Source organism: Schistocerca serialis, chromosome 10 (genome assembly GCF_023864345.2).
Source record: "Schistocerca serialis cubense isolate TAMUIC-IGC-003099 chromosome 10, iqSchSeri2.2, whole genome shotgun sequence".
Classification (NCBI taxonomy): Eukaryota; Metazoa; Arthropoda; class Insecta; order Orthoptera; family Acrididae; genus Schistocerca; species Schistocerca serialis.
Window position 1 is genome coordinate 204,028,085 of NC_064647.1, and position 23,778 is coordinate 204,051,862.

General features: G+C 40.1%; 1 protein-coding gene across 4 annotated transcripts in view; it reads right to left on the bottom strand.

Moving 5' to 3' along the window:
• The window catches only part of LOC126424945 (uncharacterized), a 176,956-nt gene that overhangs the window by 44,509 nt on the left and 108,669 nt on the right, over nt 1–23,778 (bottom strand). For all 4 annotated transcript variants that reach the window (XM_050087801.1, XM_050087802.1, XM_050087799.1 and 1 more), the window contains 2 exons: nt 18,403–18,675; nt 7,699–7,732 (listed from right to left, as the gene is read on the bottom strand). In XM_050087801.1, the coding sequence (XP_049943758.1) occupies nt 7,699–7,732; nt 18,403–18,675 (307 nt within the window). The remainder of the gene's footprint in view (nt 1–7,698; nt 7,733–18,402; nt 18,676–23,778) is intronic.

Genomic DNA, 23,778 nt, shown 5'->3' on the forward strand with positions numbered 1-23,778 from the left:
GAAAGTGCACGCAGGGGCGCATCGATGCCCAAGAGATGGAGAGCGGGCAAGACTGCAATGCAACGACGAATAAGATGGCGAAAGTTCTCAACACAACACGGACACAATGCACCAAGTAAGGCGCCCTTCCCCAATCGGCTCGCTCTTCGGAAAAATTTTGAGATATGGAGGTCAAACCTGACAGGGGACCATCACATAAGGCCGAAACGTTTGAGACTCCTTTTAGTCGCCTCTTACGACAGGCAGGAATACCGCGGGCCTATTCTAACCCCCGAACCCGCAGGGGGGGGGGGGGTGTTGTAAAGAGTGATACCACTGGAACGCCACTAGACAGTGGATTACTTGAAGCGAGTGATTAGCAATGCTATACCCTGTAGCACATGATGGAAGGGTTTGCTTTGGCGAATGCCCGGAGAACGTTAACTGCCATCATGTGCAGTGCCAGCAGTGAAGTATGGAGGAGGTTGTGTTACGATATGGGGGTGCTTTTTTGTGGTTAGGGTGTGGTCTCCTTATTGCACTTAAGAAAACCCTACACCTACAAATTTTACAGCACTGCATACAATAGAGAAACAATCTGGAGGTTATAACAGTTTGTATCAACACGATAATGCGTTCTGTCATAAACCGGCATCTGTGAAGTGAGATTTGTGGACTATACTTTGAACAGCTCCAAACTCCATCTTAACAGGTCTCGAAAGACCCAATGGTACTGACTTACCACCATGTCATCCTCAGTGTATAGTCATCACTGGATGTGTATATAGATGGATGTAAGATCAACACACTGCTCACACGGCTGTTGTCAGTTTTCATGACCGGAGCTGGTACTATTCAGTCAAGAAGCTCCTTAATTCGCCTCTGAGTGCATCCCACTTGCCAACAATGCTCCACATACTGGACGGTCACCCATCAACGTTCTAGCCAAGCCTGGTAGTGCTTAACTTCAGAACCTGGTGGGAATTTCTGTTACTGCTGCTGCAAGGCCATTGGGGTTTGTGGACAATAATACTTCTGAAATGAACTGAACACCTTTGGGATATGTTAAGACCTCAACTGCACTCCAGACCCAAGTACCTAATTATCACTACCTTCTCTTGAGGAAGAATGGGCTGCCATTCCTACAATACATTTAGACATCTCACTGAAATTGTCCTCAGCAGAGTTCAAACTGTCATAAAGGCGATACACCGCATATTAGTGTCCACTAATTGGTGTCCAGATACTTTTGATCAGACAGTGTACAAATCTAGTTTCTGTACACATTAAAGATAACATTTCACTTATTGTACTCTTATTTTATCCTTGAGAAAACAAGCTAGTCCACTCAAAATTGCCAAAAGCTTTTCCAAAGACTACAAATACTATAAATGCAGCTGCTGCAAGATTCTGCACGATAAGTCCTAGTATTAGAACCTCCTCTTATCTCACCGCCAAAGAAGGTACAGCACTGGCAACAGTGCACATACTGCTATAAGCAAAGAATTAACTAATTGACACACATCATACTGGTGATCCTACTCTTCTTTAATAATGTAAAAGGCCGATATCCTAATTAGAATGTCAGTATACAACTCATGGTGAAACTGGCTGAAATGTATGCTGTCAAATACTCCCACGACACATAAATCACATCTGGATTAGCCATGGAAGTCGATTAATTTACCCTATCATTTGCATCCCGAAGTGAGAAGAACTGCAGAGAGCCAAGGGACATCAGACCACTTGTTTTACTGAATTCATGAAGACAGAATGCTGAATACACTGTAAATGATAAGGACAGATGCTGTGCATATATGTAATGTCTGCCATACTTTGTCAGTCCAAAATGTTTCAAGATTGGATTCATGAAAACTAGAAGTACATTAAGATGGCATTTTAATGCTTCAGGTGTGCTATGTACTCTTCCTGCGACAGTACAATGCACAGAACATTGAAACAGTGATATGAAACTGTCAAAAAACTTCTTGGGATGTTGTTCAGTTCACATGTCACATTGGCCAGCGTGTCAGTTATGTCTCAAAGCAGTGACCCTTCATGAGAATTTCTGCATTTTTTTTGTCTTATGGTATGACCATACTGATGGTAAGTCTTGTCATCCATTATGTCTTTTCCCAGGAAAGAACTGTCTGCATTTTGCATTTCACTCAAGTCATGGCAGATGTCCACGCGTTGCCTTTTTTGTTTGGAAGTCAAGGTGTGCAGGACAAACTTTGCATTCACTTTTCTCTTTTTCAAAATATTCTGGAGAACGTCTTAAAACACTTAATTTAGAGATGTTACTCCAGTACGATTTGTGACAACAACATTGACAAATTACAGTTACATGTCCATTACTTAACACTGTTTGCTTACAACTGGCTGGTTGCTCAAATGCGCATCCATTGTTTGCAGCTGTCATTTGAAGCTGCCACAACACTTACTGTGCAGATGCAGCTTGCACAACATTGCTGATGTCATTTACACAATATGAATAAAATCAGTCTCTGAACTTTTTGGACGGATGGAGTATTCTTGTGCGTGGAGCGCCGATAGGTGTAGAATTTCTTTATGTGCTTGCAGAAGCACAATGCTCTACCAATTGAACAGATCTACTACACTCAGATTCCATTCGTTTGCACATCTACACAACATATGACTGCTCAGCGCTATACGAGTCACAAGCAGTTTAGCGAAAACATGAATAAACACACTGTAAGGTACGAATTTGTCTACTGTGCTATCTACAGGCTGCAACAGCATTTCCACTGCCAAACCCCTACACAAATACCAAATCGGCATTGTCAGCTTTAGCAAATACGTGGAGCATCGTTGAACAATAGAATACAGTAGAATTGTCCAGCAACTGGAGTACCAACATGAGGAACAATACTTATCTCTGTAGCCAGCTGTATCCATATAACCTGCTGGACATATGTTACATGGAATGTTTTATTCAAATTAGTCTGTACTACCATCTCCTAAAACATTTACACTCTGTATATATTGAAACCACACAGATCATTACTGAAGCAACAAACACACGACTACTACATTTTACCAGTTCAGCAACCTAGCGACAGATGAGTGCAGAATGTTGCAGAAATAGAGTGGAACATTGTCTTCTTAGCTGTAGATATGCGAAAAGACCAACTATCTTTATATTTACACACTGTGCAAACTATTGTATAGAACATGTGAGAATGTCTTGTACCATTGCCACTTATTCTCTTTTTCTGCTCCTCCCATAAAAGACAGGAGAGAAATGATTGCTTGTGCACCACTGCATGGGCCCTAAATTCTCTGTCATAAAAGTGCTTGCGAGATAGGAACATTGGAGGCAGTGGCCCAAATGCGACCTTTCAACTTTGTCAATAGCGTTTCATGAAAAAGATCACTATCTTCATCAAACACATTTATTTTGTTACAGAATTAAGTAATAAATTATAGGAAGTGTTCAACTGAATAGGTACGAAACATTGTAACAACCAAATTGGCTGAAATTTGTATATGCCGCTTGGGGATAATGTAGTGAGACATCTATGGACACGAATGTAGTGTCTGGCGTAGTCACATAAACGTGCTCTTGACGCAGGAGAGAAACAAGCAGTCGTGTGTTCCATCCATTTGGCAGAGCCATGCAGTCAGGACATCATGGCGTTCACATTGCAAAATTCAACTATCAAGGAGCAGCGGAAGGAGTTAAACTGGCCTATATTCGTCACCGGATGGTGGCCGTATACAAGGGAGACTGTGTTCCTGCCAAGGTCAGTTAGAAAGTGGAGTGCCCATTTTAGTAAAGGCCGGGAGTGTCCATGTGGTGACCTGAGGCCAGGCCAGGCTAACTACCAATCACGGCAGAGCTCATAGACAGGGCAAACGACCTGAAGCGATCAGCGTGTTACAATGCAAATGTTGGCAATGATGGTGGGGGCCAGTGCTGGAACGGTGTGGACAATTTTACACAACAGGTTGGGTCACTGGAAGGCGCGCGGAGTGGGTTGCAAAGATGCTCAGAAAACTGCAAAAGCAATTAAATATGGGGCGGCACCTGTTCCGGTATCATTAATACCTCGTTCTCCTGGAACGGATTGTCGCTGGTGACGAGAACTGGTACTGTCACTTTGGGCCAGAGACAAAGCGGGACAGCATGCAATGGATGTGTGTACTGTTACCTGCCCTAAAAAATTTGAATCTGTGCCCCTCAGCAGGCAATATAATGCTCACCATCTTTTTCAGCATCTGACTTCCGATATTCATTGGATTCCTAGAGCACGGAAAAACTGTTAATAGTGATGTGCATTGTGAGACACACTGTAGCCTATGCAAATCCATCAACAGCAAACAGCTGGACAGCTCACAGAGGGAGTGATTCTGTTCCACGATAATGCACAGCCACACATCTCTGAGGTCTCACAAAGCATAATGGTCAAGTTCAAGTGAAACCAGCTTCAGCACCTGCCCTACAGCCTGGACATGTCACCCTGCAACTTCCACGTGTTTAATCCACTAAAAATACATATCAATGGGAAGGACATAGTGACAACCGGCTTTTGCCACGGCCACAGGCGTTCTGGGAACAGAATCCTCCTTTGGGTCTAAACAGTGGTATAGTTGTGCTCAGGCCTCTGGTGACTACTTTTGAATAAAGACTTCAATTATATCCACAGTGTAATTTGGACCTTTTCTTTTGAACAGCCTCATAAAATAATTAAGAGACCCTGCCTCCAGATTTTCTAATTGTCTCCAAGATGAGGATGAAACAGAAATTACATTATCGTTCACTCTGTAACAAAGTGATTCTTGGCAAGGTTAACTTTAATGCAACCCCTTTCAAACTGTCACTGGTGGTCACCACAGTGGCAGTGGCCCTCAGAGAGACTCCTTCCTCGGTTTGAAGAACTACAGGAACACAAAAATGCCCTCCTGAGAAGTGGTTGGCAGTTAGGACTAGCCAGGTAATGGCAACCTAACAGATCTGCAGAGTTCTCTCAGAACTTTGCTTTTAAGAGGGACATAACTTTTTGTAAGAACAGTTGTTTAGCGCAGCTACAGGAAACAGGGCCTACCCTGACAGTCTGCTGTTTTCTTGCTGGGAAGAAATTTTTAACCAGGACCCGATAGGCCTCGCTTCTGTCAGTGTACCGAAGAAGTCGACATGTAGTGTCCGTCACAAAGGACCTCATCATAGGTGCTGTGATGGAAAGTCTGATTCTGAGGCCTCATGCAGTTTATTGGAGAAGTCAAGACTCTGAAAATCAACTGTAACAATCCCAATACATGAGAGGTAAATGGAGTACACCAATCACACGATCTGAAGACAACTGCATGTTGCCGTCCGCATAACATGGCGAGATGCTACAACTTACTGGCTAGGTAACACATCATTGTGCTCCGCTCTTGCTCCTAAATGCTAGTATATCTCCCTCCCTAGTTCATCACAACCCTACCCTGGCTTACTTGTAACATTTTTTGCTTGGTCACACGGAAAATCTGACATTCAAAAGCAGTGCGCTCTTTCCTATCAATTTCAGTGCGACATATTAGTTTTCCTAATTGTTTGTAAATCTTAAATGCAGAATACATTTCAGTTAGTAAGTCAAATTTGGGCTCCTCTCGCTGTTGTTGTTGTTATAGTACAGCCCTTCCTATTTGCTTACGTCCCCATAATAAGCTCCAATTAATTGGTCCTCAAACCGACTAGTTGTTTTGACACGTGTAAGTAGAATCAAGTCAGACATTACTGGGGCCACATGTTACATTGTTTTCCATGGGTTTCACCTGTCGGGGGATGTGGAAGATTTAAAGGACATGACTAAGTTGAGCAGCCTACAATTAATATTGTATTTGAATATTACACAGGTTTCTCCTACTCATCTGCATTAAATTACATTTCTCTACTGTTTGGCCAGATAGAAATTCTGCCAGAATCATAATGAATCCCTCTACAATAACCCAACGAAAACACTTTCTGATGCACCGTGTCATCATCAGTAAACAGTCTCAGATTGCTGCCCAACCTAACCGTCAAATCATGTACGTACATTGGGAACCAGAATGGTTCTATTCCACTTTTCTTAGGTACTTCTGACAATACCTTTGTCTCTGATTAACACTTCCCACCCAAGACAGGGTATTACTTAAATCGTGTTCAAGCCAGTTGCATATTTGACAACCGAATCTGTATACTTGGACCAATGTTAACAGTTTACACTATGGTACAGTATCGGGAAACTTAAGAATGTGAAATCTGTCTTTATAAGCAATGATATGACGGTTACCTTTACTGTAAAAAAACAGCCTACACCTGACAATACTACACTTCTTGTCTTCAGAAGCGCACTCTAAGATATCTGTTTACTTTTGTCCTTTGATCAACAAACAGTGAAAACTGTGAACAAGAGAACCAATCAGCCTGCTCAAATTACCCTATTATTATTATTATTATTATTATTATTCTTTGAAGTAAAGAACCTACCCAACTTTCCCCTACACTTCCTCTGTCAAAGTCTGGATTGCCAGTCATTCCATTCCAGTTTGAACGTGATACACCTCCTTATAAATTATTAGCACCTCTTAAATAGCTCGTATTTAATTTGATTCACTGCACTATGTATATTTGGAGTCTTTACTGTATCCCAAAATAAGACTCCATATGACTTTTCCATTCACTATCACTCCCATCTCTACTGCACAAACTCTCTTTTCTCCTGATATTCTTCGATCATACGAAAAACTTGTGTCCCAAAAACTCAAAATAAAATACCGTATCCATCTATTCGTCATTAGACCTAAAAATGAATTAAGTGTATCATTCCATATTTTGTGTGACAATGCTCCAAAGTCCTGTTCTTAATAATGAACGTAAACAAAGATTTCACCTACCCACATTAAAATATTAACTCTTTCGCTGCTCCAGATGTGCTCTCTGCATTCTGTGCTAAAGCGTCTATTGTTTCAGCTGTACTGCTTGAAAAATGCTAGTGTCTGCACCGAAAGATGATGTTCCAGCCAATATGAAATGCTGATCATCTCGTCTTCCGAAAACTATTACGTGAAAAAATTTGATTTTTACACATCTTACGGTCTAGCATCTTTACTCGATAAAGAATTGAATTTCTTTACTGTGCGGCATCAAATTAAGTGAAACAGCATGAAATTTATGTAAACTTTGCATATGGATGATTTTAGCTCATACATTACAGTGAATGAAATGTAGATAAGATATTGAAATTTCATTTAAAATTGAGAGTAGAATGATACCTCATTTCATTCTCGAGTTACTGCGTTTCACATTCAAAGGACAATCACATACAGCTCGTCCATTCACATTCTTGTGTATCATGAATCGTCGTCATAACAATTGTTAACAACTCACGTGAGAGGTCAGTGGCTCAGGACACACACATACGTTCATAGTACTGTATGAAAACCCAAGCGGCATGTGTGTTCATGCCCACAGCACATGGGGAACGGCTTAGCAGGATGTATACACACATTCATAGCAGTGAAAGAGTTAATGATAATTAACACACTACAGCTAAGAGTATATATATTTAGTCCAGAAACCAAAGTTTACTTCACAGAACACCCAGAACTGAGCTTTATCAAATAGAGTAATATTGTAAACTCAAACTTTTCAGTTCCATGCCCCTCACAAAAGAATAAACCCACCACCTATACTACACAGTACAGATAATAATTTATTAATAATCTGACCTTGGTAGTCCTGATTCTGCTTCTGTCCTTTGTCCTGGGAAATAAGAAAATAAACCTCAGTCAACTGAAAAATTTAAGAGAATAAAATGAAAAAAAAAAAAAAACAGTAAGACACATACTATGCTGGCTTACAATTAATTTGACAGTGAAATTTTTATTCAAGCAAAATTTCCACAGCTACAACTACTTTTAAAGGAACTGCTGCTAGCAACATCTAATTCTGAGAATGGTGTATTACATTACAATATAGTTTCTATGGAGGTAACCTTATCAAGACCCTGAAACAGAAAACAGTACAAAACAACGTAATTTAATCCAAGTGACAGAAATATGTTAACCCAATAGCACAATGAAAATTTCTTGAAGTACAAAATGATCGAATTAATATAATTAATAATGGAAGGAGTAACAGTATAGTCACACATTCAGTGACTGACCGGCTCATAAATTGCCAAAAAGCTTCTGGACAATGTTTATCTTTAGAATGCAGCACCAGCACAGTGTCGGTTTGGGTGTGTGCTTTGCCTGTCAGTTAATTCTGAAGGAGGACACTGTCTGAAACTAGCAACAATTTCTATATTGCTTACATGGCTGTTGAGTTTTCAACATGGATGCTATATAGACGAGTGATTAATATTTCCATTCTTTGTTTAAGTCAGGCCATCGCAGTACTGTAACAAATTAACATCAGCTAAGTAACGACTGTCATACTATTTGCAATGTTTGCTGTAAGTTGCAATTTTTCTTAAACAAGAATGTAGTTCATGTAGTTAAGTGTAAAATGTCCCAATGTGCGTGTTCTTGTTTCACGTTTGTGCAGATGAAGTGTAAATAAGTCAGCTCCAGACATTAACGAGGCGCACCTGCAAATAAACACCTCCACTCACACAGCAGATGGTTTGTCCTTTGGTCGTTACGGTTGGGTGGTGCGTTGGATGTCGAGGAGCAAAGAGGGTGCGAGCAAGAATGTAAGTGATCATAAACAAGCAAAGAATCATTGTAAGAACTGTCATTCTCTTGACTGCTAATGTGAAAGCAGCACACATCTAAGGTGCAATCTGTCATGAGTTACAAAATAAGATAGATCTGTTCACCCATTATTGTAACTGAAGCAGTACAAGGAAAACATTGTGCATAAACTCCCTTAAATAAATTTTTCTCTTTCATGTTTTCTATTATGCGCATACTGCATATGCCCTGACTACTTAAAGTTTCCAAATTCTTACCCATGTTGTATTTCACTACACTTTATTATTCACACTTACAATTTAAAGCCTACTGGTAACAATAGTGTAACTAGTTCACAATTAAACATTTTACTCAACGTAATATTCATAATTTATGATACCTGTAAACTGAGTGCACTCCAAAATTCGACTCTGCCAAAAATGGTTTGTTTTTCAATCAACATACCTCATCATTCTCCAGTTTTCAAGGAACATTTGACTTTCCCAGAAACTGTGTGTTTCAAAAGTTACACTTATTCAAAATTATCATCCTCCAGAATATTCAAACCAAAATGTGTACTCGGGCTAAAACTGTGCTGTTATAGTTTTATGGCCCTGACCTGTTTCCAGAAATTAATAACTTTCCCAGAATAACAAGTAACTTTGTGATAAAACTCTATTATGAAATTTAATTTTCCAGAAAATTCTTGGTAGGCTTAGGAAAACTGGTCTACCTTAAAACTTCCCCCTCATAAAATGGCATCCACCATTTATAACAATTTAAGGGGATGCAGCTTATTGGTAAACATTTACTTTACTGCCTATTGTATCTTTGTATATTTTACTTCTAGCTCTTTTATGCTGCCATCTAAAATGCAGCTGTCTTATACGTTATCATTTTGTTGTTTTTGAACTACGCACTTCATTATACTGGCTTTGCACACAAAATCACAGCGTCAGTAATTATTTATTATTATTATTAGAATTAAAAAACAGTCTAGGTTGCAATTTGTTCTTTTATTAACAACATGTTTCGCCTTTATGGGACCATCTCCAGATTATTTTAAAATTTTTCTTTTACAACCCATTAAAAACAATAAAATGGCTCTGTGCTAGACTGAAGCACGTGAAAAACCAGACCGATCTGCCTCAACCTTTCCGCATGCTTCAGTCTCGCACACAGCTGTTTTATTGCTTTTAAAATGTTGCAAAAGAAAGGTTTAAGATAATCTGAAGGTGTCACACAAAGAGGAAATGTGTTGTTAATAAAGGAACAAGTTACAACCAAGACCATTTTTTAATTCAAATTTTCGACATACAGCCTAATGAGCAGAAGAAATTTTAACTATTATTAATCATGTCTGGTGTATTCATATGGTCACCAATCCAAGTACAAACTGGGCCTAACATTGCTTATCTTTGATGATCATTAGAAATCTGTGTTAATGCATTGATAAAGCTGTGTGTCGACATAGCATACAACGTTTATTATTTAAGACCAAGGAACAGCTAACTACTACAAATCCAAAGAGTAAACATATATATCACTGAACATAAATACTTTGAACACTGTGTGCTGTCACTACATTCACCACTTCAATACCCGATCACCACGTCACTTCCCCGCTAGAGTCAACGTTATTTGACATTTGAGCAACATGGCATTCCACTCACTTGATCATTTGCTTTATGGGGCCCAGTGTAGTATTTTGTGAACTGCCTTTCATTGCATGTTGTGGTGGAGTCACGTCTGCAGCAGTATCCATGAGTTTGTCATTCGCTGATTGGTGTGAATGGTTCATGACGGGCTGCTTGCTGGTTGGTGGGTGCTCAGTTTTCCAAGTAGGTGGAGCATCTGCATTGCCTGTGGCAATGGATGAGCTGCAAAATGTGGATTTCAGGCAAACCACAGAGACCGTGCAGCCAACATTCATAATGCTGACCTTTAACATCTTTTCATCCCTGTTGAGGATTTTGTAAAGTCCGTCATACGAGTGGTTTGTGTACTGTGTCGTGCCAAATAAGGACTTCGTCACATATTGCTGCTGTTGTTGTGATCTTCAGTCTGAAGATTGGTTTGATGCATCTCCCCATGCTACTATATTCCATGAGAGTCTCTTCATCTCTGAGTAACTATGGCAACCCAGATCCTTCTGAATCTGCTGACTGTATTCATTTCTTGGTCTCCCTTTACAATTTTTATCCCCACACTTACCTCCAATACTAAACTGGCGATCCCTTGACGTCTCAGAATGTGTCCCATTAGCCAATCCCTTCTTTCAGTTGTGCCACAAATTTCTTGTCTCCCCAATTCTGTTCAGTATCTGCATATTAGTTACATGATCTAGCCATTAATCTTCAGCATTCTTCTGCTAACACCACATTTCTTAAGCATCAATTCTCTTCTTGTCTAAACTGTTTATGCTCCATGTTTCACTTCCACAAATGGCTACACTTCACACAAAGACCTTCAGAAAAGACTTCCTAACACTTGACTCTGTATCTGATGTTAACACATTTATCTTCTTCAAAAATGCTTTTCTTGCCATTGCCAGTCTACATTTTATATCCTCTCTATTTCGGCCATCATCGGTTATTTTCCTATCCAAACAGCGAAACTCGTATACTATGAGTACTTTAAGTGCCACATTTCCGAAACTACTTCCCTTAGCATCACTTGGTTTATCTGACTACGTTCCATTAATGTCCCTGAAAACAAGATGATGACGACTTATTTGGCACATGATGCTACAGGGCGGACATGCAAGATTTGCGCCCATAACTTGGAGATGACATTTGATGCATCAATATAGTCAATTAGGTGTATTCTCCAGGAATTCACTTGGTCGTTGTATTGTTTGCCCATATAAGAGATCAGCTGCTGTAGCCTTGACATCTTCTTTAAAGGGTGCATGGAGGCTCACAAGCACATGGGTAATGTTTCCATCCAATGAGGTGACTCGCGACAGTTTAATGCTGCTTTTAATTGCTGGTGCAGTCATTCCATTAAGCCTGTTAGCTGCAGCATGGTAAGCTGCAGTGCAGCTTACCAGCTTCACACCCAACAGAATGGTGTTTTAAACAAATAACAACTCAAACTGGTGGCCGTTACCTGTGGTGACAGGAAGAGGTATGCTGAAACAGGTAACATATCTTTGAAAGAATATGGCTGTCACTTTTTCAGCAGTTATATTATTCATAGGGAAGGCTTCTGGCCAACATGGATTAGGGTCCATGGCTGTGAGACAGTAAGTGAAACCTTCATATGGTGGTAATGATCCCACTAGGTCTAAATGGAGGTGCTCGAATTGTTGAATGGAGGTATAAATGTGCCTACTGGTGTGGAGGTATAAATGTGCCTAGTGGTGCTTTGACATGTCAGATTGTTTTATTCCTCTGCCAAGCAATGTACTGTCACACAAACAGTTTGCAATCCTTATCCACACCTGATCACATGAAAGCGTGCTTCACAAGATTCACCATGCGTAGACCCTTGGACACGCGAAGTTATGCAGTGACACCATAGCTTCATGTTGAAGCTGCAAGTGAGCAAACAGTCACATCTTTGCGACTGAAACATCACAATACATCTGTATGTTAACCGATGTTACTGCAGGCACAGGCTGGTTGTTTGCTTCAGTACTGTGTGTAGCTCTGGATCAATCTTTTGTGACCTCACTGTGGATTCGTAATTGATTGCTGTCGTGAGCATTTTGAAGCAAGTGTGTTCATTGGAATTTTCAACTAACCTTGAATGTGGACAACATACATCATAAATTGGCTGAGATTAAGTAGATGGCATAGCTGTTGTGGCAATAATCTGTCTGTCTTGTGATGAAAAGCAAATGACAGCTGTTTGAGGTCGATGATCAAAGTAAACTGCTGCCCTTTGAGCATATGGCGCATAAAACATGCAATCGTATGTACAGCCTGGTTGTGCTGGTGATAGCTTTTGGTTGAAAACTGCATGAGGCTGCCAACACAGCTCTATTCATTGCTGTAGCATGGTGTCTATCGCTGTTGCTGCATAAAAGTGAGGGGGGCCCCGAGTGGCCAGATGTGCTAACATCATAGTTTCAGTGACGACGGTTCTCACTTCCACTAAAGCTGCTTCTGTCTTCATGGTCCACACAATTTAATTCTTCGGTTGTGGATCACCTATAAACAAGTCATTTAACGGAGTCATCAATTGTGCGGGATTACATACGAAATGGTTGTAGAAATTTATAATGCCAAGAAACAGTAGCAGTTCCCAGACCGTGTCTGGCCATGGATATTCGAGTATGGCTCCCACACCCTCTTGTGACATCCAGATTCCTTTGTCACCAAAAGTGTATCTGGGGAATTGCACTTCTTTCATTTCAAACTCTCACTTCAAAAGGTTAATAATAAGTCCCTGCGAACAAAGTTGGTTGAAGATTTGGCAGAAATGCTCCACATGTTCCGATTCTGAAACAAACATCACCAAAATATCGACAGTATACCTCCATGAAACGTTGGAACGTTTGTGGTGGTGCATAGTCCGAAGGGCACTCCCATAAACCCAAAGAAACCGAACAGAGTAGTAATGGCAGTTTTGTCTATATCTTCGGGCATGACAAGTATCTGATGATATGCACACACAAAAGATGTATTTGCCATATACGTTGTGTGCAAAGTCCTCAATGTGTGGAATTGGATACCCATTTGGATTGTGCTCACATTGAGTTGTTGGTAGCCACTGCACAGACATCAACCATTGTTCTTCTTTGGTACAACCTGTAACAGCTCGCCCCAGATACTGCTTTAGGGTCGACAAATTCCTTATGCAACCATGGACAAAAACTCTTTTTTTACTACCGTAAGCTTTTCAGGTAGTAATTGATGAGGCCATGAATGGATTGAAGGTCCTGGGGTAGGGAGTATATAGTACAATGTGGTATGTTGTGGTTCGTACAGTAATACCAGTGACACAGCACAGTCTTCCATAGTTGGTTAAACTGGTAGGAGTGTTGGGGTTGGTAAAACACCATAAAATGACAAGAAATTGGCCTCCAGACAAGGGTGGCTCGCATCTGCCACTCCAACTTATGCCTTAGATCTAGAAAGAGAAACACGTCTCACAAAACCATACATTACATCAAAGAATTGTCGGCGGAGAAAAGGTGGTGGTCACTGCAGCTGCGGCATGGCAGAAAAGCAGCTGGACACACTGACACCTCTGCTCCCGCATCTAACAAAAACTGCTGTTTCATGTATCGCTTTATGACGAATAAAGCGAAAGCTGCCATTCAATAAGCTAGACGCTGTTGTCACTGACTCACCGTAGCAGTCCCCATATCACATACTGTGTTTCATTTCCATGCTTCCAAACCAAACTTCTGGTACCAACAGGGCACAATGTTTGCAAATTGGTGACTTGGGGCATAACTTATCGATTTGCACTGATATAGATATGAGGGGCACTACACAGGTGCTATCCACCTGTGGGCATACAATTGCAGCATTTGTGATAGGATATATCTCTGAAATGCAGTTCGAGTGAGTGCATCTAAAATCACTGGCGCACACCGTTAATATTTCCTGCGCTTCAGGTGGTAGTTGTGACAGCCAGATGTTCCGTAATATATATCATCACTGACAGCATTGCTCACAAGAATCCACAGGCAATGAAGCAACTACCAGGGTGTGCACTCTCCCATGTCGTCGGTACGCCTTTTCACCTCAAGCTGCATCAGGTGGGTGATCAGAGCACCCTTAATCGCCACACACCGATCGAAGCTCGGCAGCACAACCATAATGTCTTGCACCTCCATAGCTATGCCCTTGTTTAGTGCTGTGACAAGGTAGCTGTACCTAGCCTCATCCCCTGTCACCTGCACCAACACAAACTGGCTAACTGCGAGAATCATAATATAGGGATTTACTTCCAGAATGGTACGGGTTTAATCCAGACTCTGCTGATTATTGCACCTATAATAGGTGGCTCGATCGTAGGTGGTGTGTCCCTCATAGAGATATGACAACAAGATCCGTAAGAAACATGCAATGCACTGCAGCTGGTTGTTTCACGTAAATCAGGCGGTTGAAATGTCGCAGCAAGGTTGCTTCCGAACAGGCTACGTATTCCAAACATGTCGAGTTCACCATTAACGTCGGGTATTCATGCTACGCTAAGATAGTAGTATTGATAAAGTGATGTACCCACACAGTTTATAACAGTTATTATTTTAAACCAAGGAACAACCAACTACTACAGACCCCAAGACTAAACATGTATCACTGAACTTATCTACAGACAGTGGAAACTCCTTACCACCCTGGACTGGTACAACTGAATCACATCCTTTGCAGGTACAACTGAATCACATCCTTCGCCAGGGCTTTGATTACCTGTCATCATGCCATGAAATGAGGGATATCCTACTCGAGATACTTGCCACCCCTCCTAAAGTGGTGCCCACCCAACCTCCACGACATCCTAGTCCACCCCTATGCCACTCCTAATCCCAACCCCTTGCCATAAGGATTACATCACTGTGGAAGATCCAGGTGCAAAACCTGCCCAATCTACCCATCCAGAATTTCTAATTCCAATCCTGTCACAATTTTATCCTACCCCATCAGGGGCCAGGACACCTGTGAAAGCAGCCATATGTTATTTACCAAGTCTGCTGCAATCACTACACAGCTTTTTATATTGGTATTACTACCATCCATATGCCCACCACGATGAATGGCCACTGCAAAACTGTCACCAAGAGCAAAGTAGACCATCTCGATCTTCATTTCTCCTCTTTGTCCAGTTGTCACTTTTGTTGTTTTCAGGTTCTACAATTTTTCCAAGAATTTTCCTTTCTTTCTTTCCCAGTTCTTGCCATTCACTTCTTTCATTTAGTGTTGGATGTTCAGATCCATAAAATACTTCCTAATTAATTACTGCTGTGTAGGATTTAATTTTTGCCTGGAAAAATCCGATCTTTTATTATATCAGACTTTGGCAAGTTTGTACGCTAAATCCATTTTCTCCATTTTTCTTTACTTGTGGTGTTACCTAAACCATTTGATTGTATCTATTCTCCCAAATACTTAAACTTATCAACTCTTGTGATGCTTCAGTGTTGTGTTTGAATATATTTTTCTCTATTTTTCTGTGTTTCAGTGCAATGTATGCCATTTTCACAGACAATATTAGTAATGTGGTTTCAGCTGCAACAGCGGGAAGTGTTTCTATCATTACCTTTACATCTGTTTTAGTCATTAGAAATTATTCAGGATGGCTACTCAAAATTGGGAAGAAATTTCCCTGTGATTTTATGTATGGGGTGCAAGATGATGTCATAAGATGTTTCAGATTAGCAGTGAGAGGGAAAGGGGTGACCTCACAATAACGACTTTTTTTTCCTCTAGACTGAAGTATATCCATGAGCAGTAGTTTGACCACAGTTTTTTAACATTGAAAATTTATGTGGAATAATATTAACATAATTAACACACTTTGAAATATTAAGTATTTTAAAATTTGTGATTTTAATTAAAACTCAATAAAACCAAATTCCAATGTTAGATTAAAAACACAGAATTCCCTGAGATTTTATGAAATTCCTGACATTTCCTGAGTTTTCCCTGATTTTTCCAGGTAAAATATAATTCCCAGAGAATTTCAGGTTTTCCAGAAGGATTGCCACCCTGTTATTGCACTATCGTCGAAGTGAGACATTTCACCTCAAATCTTGCTACTCTTGTCCTAGACTAATTCCCTTGATGTGTTTCTCTTTTCGTTCTTTATCCCACCTTCTTATGACCACGTCTAAGACCACACTGAAGAGAACCGGTAAGAGCCCATTGCTCTGCCAAACACCTGTTTTAATTCTGAAGGGTTCAGAAACGTCTCCCAGGAATTTCACTTTTGAATTTGCGTCTGCGATTGTGTGTTTGACTAGCTGTCTGGTGGTTCTGTTGATAATTACATCTTCCAGTGTTAGGAATATTTACTGTCTTTCTGTCGGTCCATCCACAGAATCATATGCTTTTTTTGAAATCCATGAATGCAACAAATGTTGCAAGATTCCACATTTTTCTGATCCTGAGGATTATTTTGAAGTTAAAAATTTGCTCTTGGCAAAATCCATTTTTTCTGAACCCTGCTTGGAACTCACCAATTGCGCATTCTGACTATTATCTTCCATCTTATTCAGTAGAGCTTTGGATACAATTTTTTTGGTCACTCGAAGTAGGTATACGCCTTGGTAATTGTTGGTGTCCATCCTGTCGCCCTCCTCATGTAGAGGATATATTACAGCTTGGTTCCAGTTGTCCGGCATTTTTTCTTTCTCCCAGCAATCTTCAACAATCTCATAAATGGTTTTAGCTGCCGACTTCCCTCCCCATTTCCACATCTCAGCTAACGTCTCATTTTCAGCTGGCACTCTGTTGTTTTCCAGCTGGCCTACGTATCATTCAATTTGATGCTGTGGCGGTGGTTCTGAAGGTAGGTTTCCATTTGATGCTGTTTGAAAATTAGTTGTTGTGTTGGTTCCTCACAATTTAGATGATTTTTGAAGTATTTTGCTAGTAACTCACATTTGTCTATATTATTGATAATCAGTTTGTCTGCTGAATCTTTGAAGTGTAGGCTCACTGGTTCGTTTTGCTGGATGCACTTTTGGTTGACTGAACAATCCCATCACCTACATCACACACAGCTTCCCCACAGCCAATTCTCCATGCAGGATATTATGCACTCACTCACTCAGTTGAGATGCCTACAGTCTCAGCAATTTTATGTATTTTTTTTTTTTTCAGCAGCCTTGCATTACCATCCCACAGATTTTGTCAATGGCTTCCATTGTTGCGATCCCAATAAGACAACTGGAATGCACTTCATCTTCTGTACTTGTTCAAGCACATTTAAATTCATTAATCCAAAAGTAAATGGTCTTCAATGACAGTGTAGAGTCTGCTTGAACTTCACCCAATTCTGTTTTCTGCAATACTCCAACCCTTCAAATTAAAATGTTATGCTACTTGAAACAAGCAAACTTCCGAGCTATGATGACGCAACAAAAATGTTCCTTTTTTCCATCAGTATGGCCACTAATATTTATAAAATTAACACAACTTTAAATATTATGTATTTTAAAGTTTTTTTATTTATAATACTCGATAAAATTCAATTTTAATGCTAGGTTAATAATGCAGAATTCCCCAAGATTCTATGAAATTCCTCAAATTTCCTAATTTTTCCAGGTAAAATGAAATTCCCAGAGAATTTGAGATTTTCAAGGTTTTTCAGAAGCATTGCCACCATCTTCATGGAAATTTACCATATTTACCAAGCCACCCTCATATCTTCTAAAAGAGTATCAGGGTCAGTATCCTATCTAGTTTATCATCATCATCATCATCATCATCATCATCATCATCTGAATATATTAGGCTTTTAGCTGTTATCACTCAGTCCAAGTTCTTCCACCTGCTTTTGGGGCCCCTTATGTTTTTCATCCTGTTGGTTGGTATTTGTACAGTGCTTTTAGCAGTCTGTCATCCTCCATCCCACTGATGAGGTTTTCCCATTTCCTTTTGTATTCATCTATTGTTTTTTTCTTCTTTTTTTTATTCAGAGGTATTAATCCTAGTTCTGCTGTTAGTTCTTTAATTACGTTTCTATCTTTTTTCGTATATTGTGCTACTCATCTAGATTTGCACTGTGTGCAGTTATTCGGGTTTTGCTACCACACATACAAAAACATATACAAGCAATAAACAAATTACTCACAACAGTTGGTTTGATGGCAGGTCGGACAAACTGGAACTCCGCAAGTTGCCTCTCGCGCTTTGTCTGGGCTTTAGACTTTGGTGGCGGGACGAAGTTGAATGTTCCAGATCCGGGTGGCACGGGCTGTGGCGGTACATACGGCTGAGCTGGTGCCGGAGCTGCCACAGGTGCAGGAGCGGCTATGGGAGCGACTGGCACAGCGGGGGCAACAGCTGGGTGGGGAGGCGCCACAGGTGCTGCAATCGGCTGCGACGGGCCGACCGGGTAACTTCCCTGTATGAACAGCATCTTGCTTAATAAATGAGGAAACAGAAAATAAAGTGTCTTTTACAAAATTAAAAGAACAGTAAGTATGTCCCTTTAACTGTGGCAAACCTTTTCTTTCAATGTAACAGAGCAACATAACCCCTTTGTTGGCACATTTTCTGTAGCGATGCTGTGAAGTTAATTTTTTTCGTATCTTACCAAATTTGTGATTGTTGTTTACTGATGATTTTATTTTTGTGATTAGCTCTGATAACTATGGTACAATGTATGTCTTTCACAGTTCTTTTGCGAGCTGTTAAACTATTGTGGTACGTGTGTTGCCATTATATATGGCGGGGAAGCAAAGAGGAAATCACCACATTGCATTTTGAGTTTTTATACTGTACTTACCACAAGGTGAAAACAATCAAAGAAACTTTGTTTATCACAGATTAAAGAAAAATCTAACATGGAATAATGACAATATTACGAAAAGGATAGGTAACTACTCACCGTATAATAGAGGTGTTGAGTCGCAGACAGGCACAACAAAAAGACTGCTAAACAAGTAAGCTTTTGGCCAAAAGGCTTTCTTCTAAAGCAGACAACACACACACACACACACACACACACACACACACATTCACAAAAGCAAGGCCTCAGCAGCCCACGAAAGTAGTGACGTTTTTGGTCAAAAGTTTACTTGTTTGGCGGTCTTTTAGTTACACTTGACTGCGACTTAACATCTTCACTATATGGTGAGTAGCAATCTATCCTTTTCCTAACATTGCCACAATAAAGAAATGAATTTACACAAGACACAATAATACGTGCTTTAGAAACAAAGTAATTTGTTCTGACTCCACAACTGACAACAGCAGTCATCTCACAACAAACAGAAAATTATTGTCAGATCTACAAACAAAAAATGATTGTTGAAGCAATTTTTACACACCTGGTATAGTCTCAGGCACATGCAGAGATCAAAAAGACATATTCCCACAAATGCTGTAAAGCAACTAAGTTGGTGGTAAATATTCTTCTGAAAGTCCAAAAAGAAATGTAAATTTTGTGATAAGTATACTGCCAGGTTTTGTGGAAGAGCTACTTTGGTGGTAAGCATACTTCCCTATGACCTTTAAAATGACATTATTTGGTGATTTGTATACTTTTCATAACCCTAAAAGCTATATTTCATGACAAACAGAAACTACTGCCAGTGCAATGGGCTACCACTGGATACCAGGGGAGTACAAAAGTGGTAGGCCATATTCCCTTAAATGGAGTAAAGAAAAACAGCTATAGGTAAGTGTACTACATGTACTTTTACAGGATTAACAAAATAATTAATGGTATCAAAAGGAACACCCAACAGACAAAATTATAGCAAGCTACAGATATCTGCATTACAGATTATTCCTGTATAGCTTGGCAAATTTTGAAAAAATACATAATGTAGCCTAAAGTACAATGTTCTATATTTTCTTTTAGAATAAAAATTCTAAAATGTGAAGATGCAGATGATTAAAAGTTTTTGTATTTGGCCAGATTATTGGTGTTGGGTCTATCAATCTACATGCCCGTCTTCAGCAGTCCTACAGAAGATATACAATGGGACATACAAAACACAAGACTATATGCTACGAGACATGTACACAATTTCTTTTTGTGTTGCCCGCACTTATGTATAATTTTTAATTGTGCCCCCAGCCAATTTCCGTAGGTTTTTGTGGAAATTTTACTTAAACGTTTAACTGTTTTTTAGCACATTATCATTGTGATATGATACAGATAAGACAGCATACTTTACACGGTCAGCAATGTACTTTGATATCAAAGATGTCTGTATTCTAGGTTCATGCATACTGTTTCCTTTGACTTGAGTCACATATGTAACTGTTTTATTTAAATACTTTTTTGTTCCACTTATTAATAGTAATAAGATATAATTAGTATAAAAACAAACTATATAAAATATAATTTGTATACATTCTGTTGAGTGTATTGTAGCCGATTATTTCATGTATGTAAAACACACTCGATTTTCTTGCCACATCAATTCGGGATAAAATCTTGAGCTTTTAACCGTAGCCTCCATTGTCATCATCAGGAGCAACTGACTGTTCACTGCTGCTGTGGTGGCCTCATATAGCCCTGGGAAGGCTTCTGATTGGTTGGTCATTACATACTGCTGTTGCAGATGGTGTCAATGTCTGCGTTGGTGGTGCCACCACTTCCATGGGAACATAAACACTGCAAGGAATGTCTCTGCTGCTTCTCTGCATCAAGCACTCGTTCCATGCACCATCAAACTGTATTTTATGTTTGTTAGTGAGGCTGTGCTCCGCAATTGGCGATTTCTATAGTTCTCTATTCTTAATATGCCATTGGCGTTCTGCACAACAGTCGGAACTGATATGAATGGTCTGACCTATATATTTGCTTCCACATTCACAGGGGATATTATAAATTCCAGGGACCCTGAGGCTGAGGCTGTCCTTAACAGGGCACATCATCTCCGTAATTTTCTTAGGACGACAAAAAGTCGGCCTTATACCCTGTCTACACAGGACTCTTCCTATTTTACTGCATATAGCGCAACAATAATTGATGCGGCAAGAAAACCAAGAATGTTTAACGTATCACTGCCATTGCGAAAGACTTCATTCTCAGATTATTTCATCTCTGCTCAATTTCTTTTAAGAAGAATTTGTAAAATTTTCAATAAAATTCTTGTTTCTTAAGTTTGTTTGTTCATTTAGAATACTGTATTTATCTGAGTATAAGATGACCCTGAATATAAGACAACCCCCCCTGCCCCTTTTTAAAGAGGCTCCCCATGAAAAAATTATTTTTTAACATATTCTGACTAATCAAAATTACAACTTTTATCGATGCAAAGTATCTGCTTGAAAAGTTAACACACCATCTATCCTAAACTTGTGCCATTTATTGATTGTTTACATTTTGATAATACAAGGATAAATAGAAAAAAAAAAACAAATTATTTACACAAATTTTATCTACACTGCCTTTCTTGTGCACTTAGCCTGTTGTCTGGGGTATCATTACTTTTAATCATCATCGTAGTCATCCCAACAGGACAGTTATGAAAGTAACGACTTTGCTGTCACAATATTTGGCTGTTTCTTCCGAATATGCTGGGATTTCTGAGGTTACAGAGGGAACTGAGAACACAACTTGCCCCCCCCCCCCCCCCCCCCTCCCTCCCCCTTGAACACACAGTGGGTTTTGCTTCTATACTGACTTGAGAATGTCGCAATGTCTCTTACTCTCAAACTGACTGCTGCTCTCTCACTGGGTGTGTGGAACCAGCACCTGACAAACACCATTCATTTCTATCCTACCTCATGGTGAGATTCAGCAAAATTTCTGCACAAAAGACGTGAGTACATCGCTGGTACAAAGCTAAACTTTTAGCACCTTCTGCAGAAATTTATGCTGTTGTTGAGTATTTGTTCAATTTTAAAGCCAATTTGACTCCGGGTACAAATGATTTCAGAAAAACTGCGGTTCACACACGGTCGATGTTCATAAAAAAGCAAAAGTATATAGTATACATTACCATGCTTGGCTGCATGAGAAAATTTGCTGCCCACTTGCTACTCCCATCCCAGCATTAACCATAGTTCTCAGCCAAGCTGGTGTCACTGTCCCCCCGCCAACATTCTGTAATGCTGTGCTTGAGCAATAGTGAACCACGGATGCAGGTCATATGTAACAACAGCACCTAACACATTAATCAAAGACCACAATCACCATTCAGTCTAGTTCTTGAACTTCCACTCATCTTGAAGATAATATCTTCCAAAGGGGCTTTCCACTGTGATTTATTCTTGTAACAACAATTGCAGTCAGTTTAATGTGATTTATTTCATTTGTTAGGAATTTAATTTTGGATTAATTTTCTTTCTCATTTCACGCAACAGTCATCAACGTGTTCTAAAGCTGATTAAAACTTCCTACGAGGCGTGTTTTTTTAAGTAAGGTCCGTTTTGTTGTAGACACTAGTAGTTCGCGCACATACTGCAACGAGTGCGTGTGTCGTGTACCGGCGGCATGCCTTGGGAACAACTGTGCTCAGTTTCATCTCTGTAGCTAACCTGTACGGTTCTGTTCTGTGCTTTCAAAATGTTTTAAGACTCTCAACTCACCTGCCGCATGTGAGGTTCACTTCAGTGATACGGTTTTTGTCGGCAAGGAACCTGTCTGCTGCAGAAATTCACCAACAGATTTGCGAAGTGTACGGTGTACTGTTGTGAGTGAAAGCAAAATGCGTATGTGGGTACGAGAATTCAAAGATAGCCGTGACAACGTCCATGATGAGGACCACTCTGGTCACCCTTCTTTGATTACAAACGATTTGGTGGCTTCATCGAAGCGCGGATTCGTGAGAACAGGCGCTTCACAATAACAGGTCTCTCAAAAGAATTTCCTGACATGTCGAGATCAGTGCTTTACAACATTGTTTCTGAACACCTGAAGTTTAGGAAACTGTGCTCCCATTAGGTCCTGAAACTCCTAACAGAGGACCACAAAAACCTAAGATTTGAGTGTGGGATAAAGTTCTTGACTCGTTATCATGAAGAAGATGACGACTTCTTGAGTCAGATTGTAACTGGAGACGAAACACGGGTTTCGCATATCACACCCGAATCGAAGCAACAGAGCATGGAATGGAAACACATACACTTGCCTGTAAAGGTGAAGGCCAAACAGGCTCTGTCCCAGCACAAAATCATGGTGTAGGTGTTTTGGGATAGGCATGGTGTTTTGTTGGTCGACTTCATGCGATGAGGAACCACTATCAATGCAGAAGCATACTGCAAAACCCTGAGAAAACCACGCAGAGCGATTCAAAACAAAAGACATGGCATGTTGACAAAGGACACGCAGAGCGATTCAAAACAAAAGACATGGCATGTTGACAAAGGGAATTGTCCTTCTCCATGACAATGCAAGACCTCGCACTGCAGGTCAGACCCGCCATTTATTGGACAGTTTTGGCTGGGAAGTTTTAGACTACCCACCCTACAGTCCTGATCTTGGACCAAGCGATTACCATCTGTTCCTCCACCTCAAACGATACCTCAGTGGCAGCCGTTACAA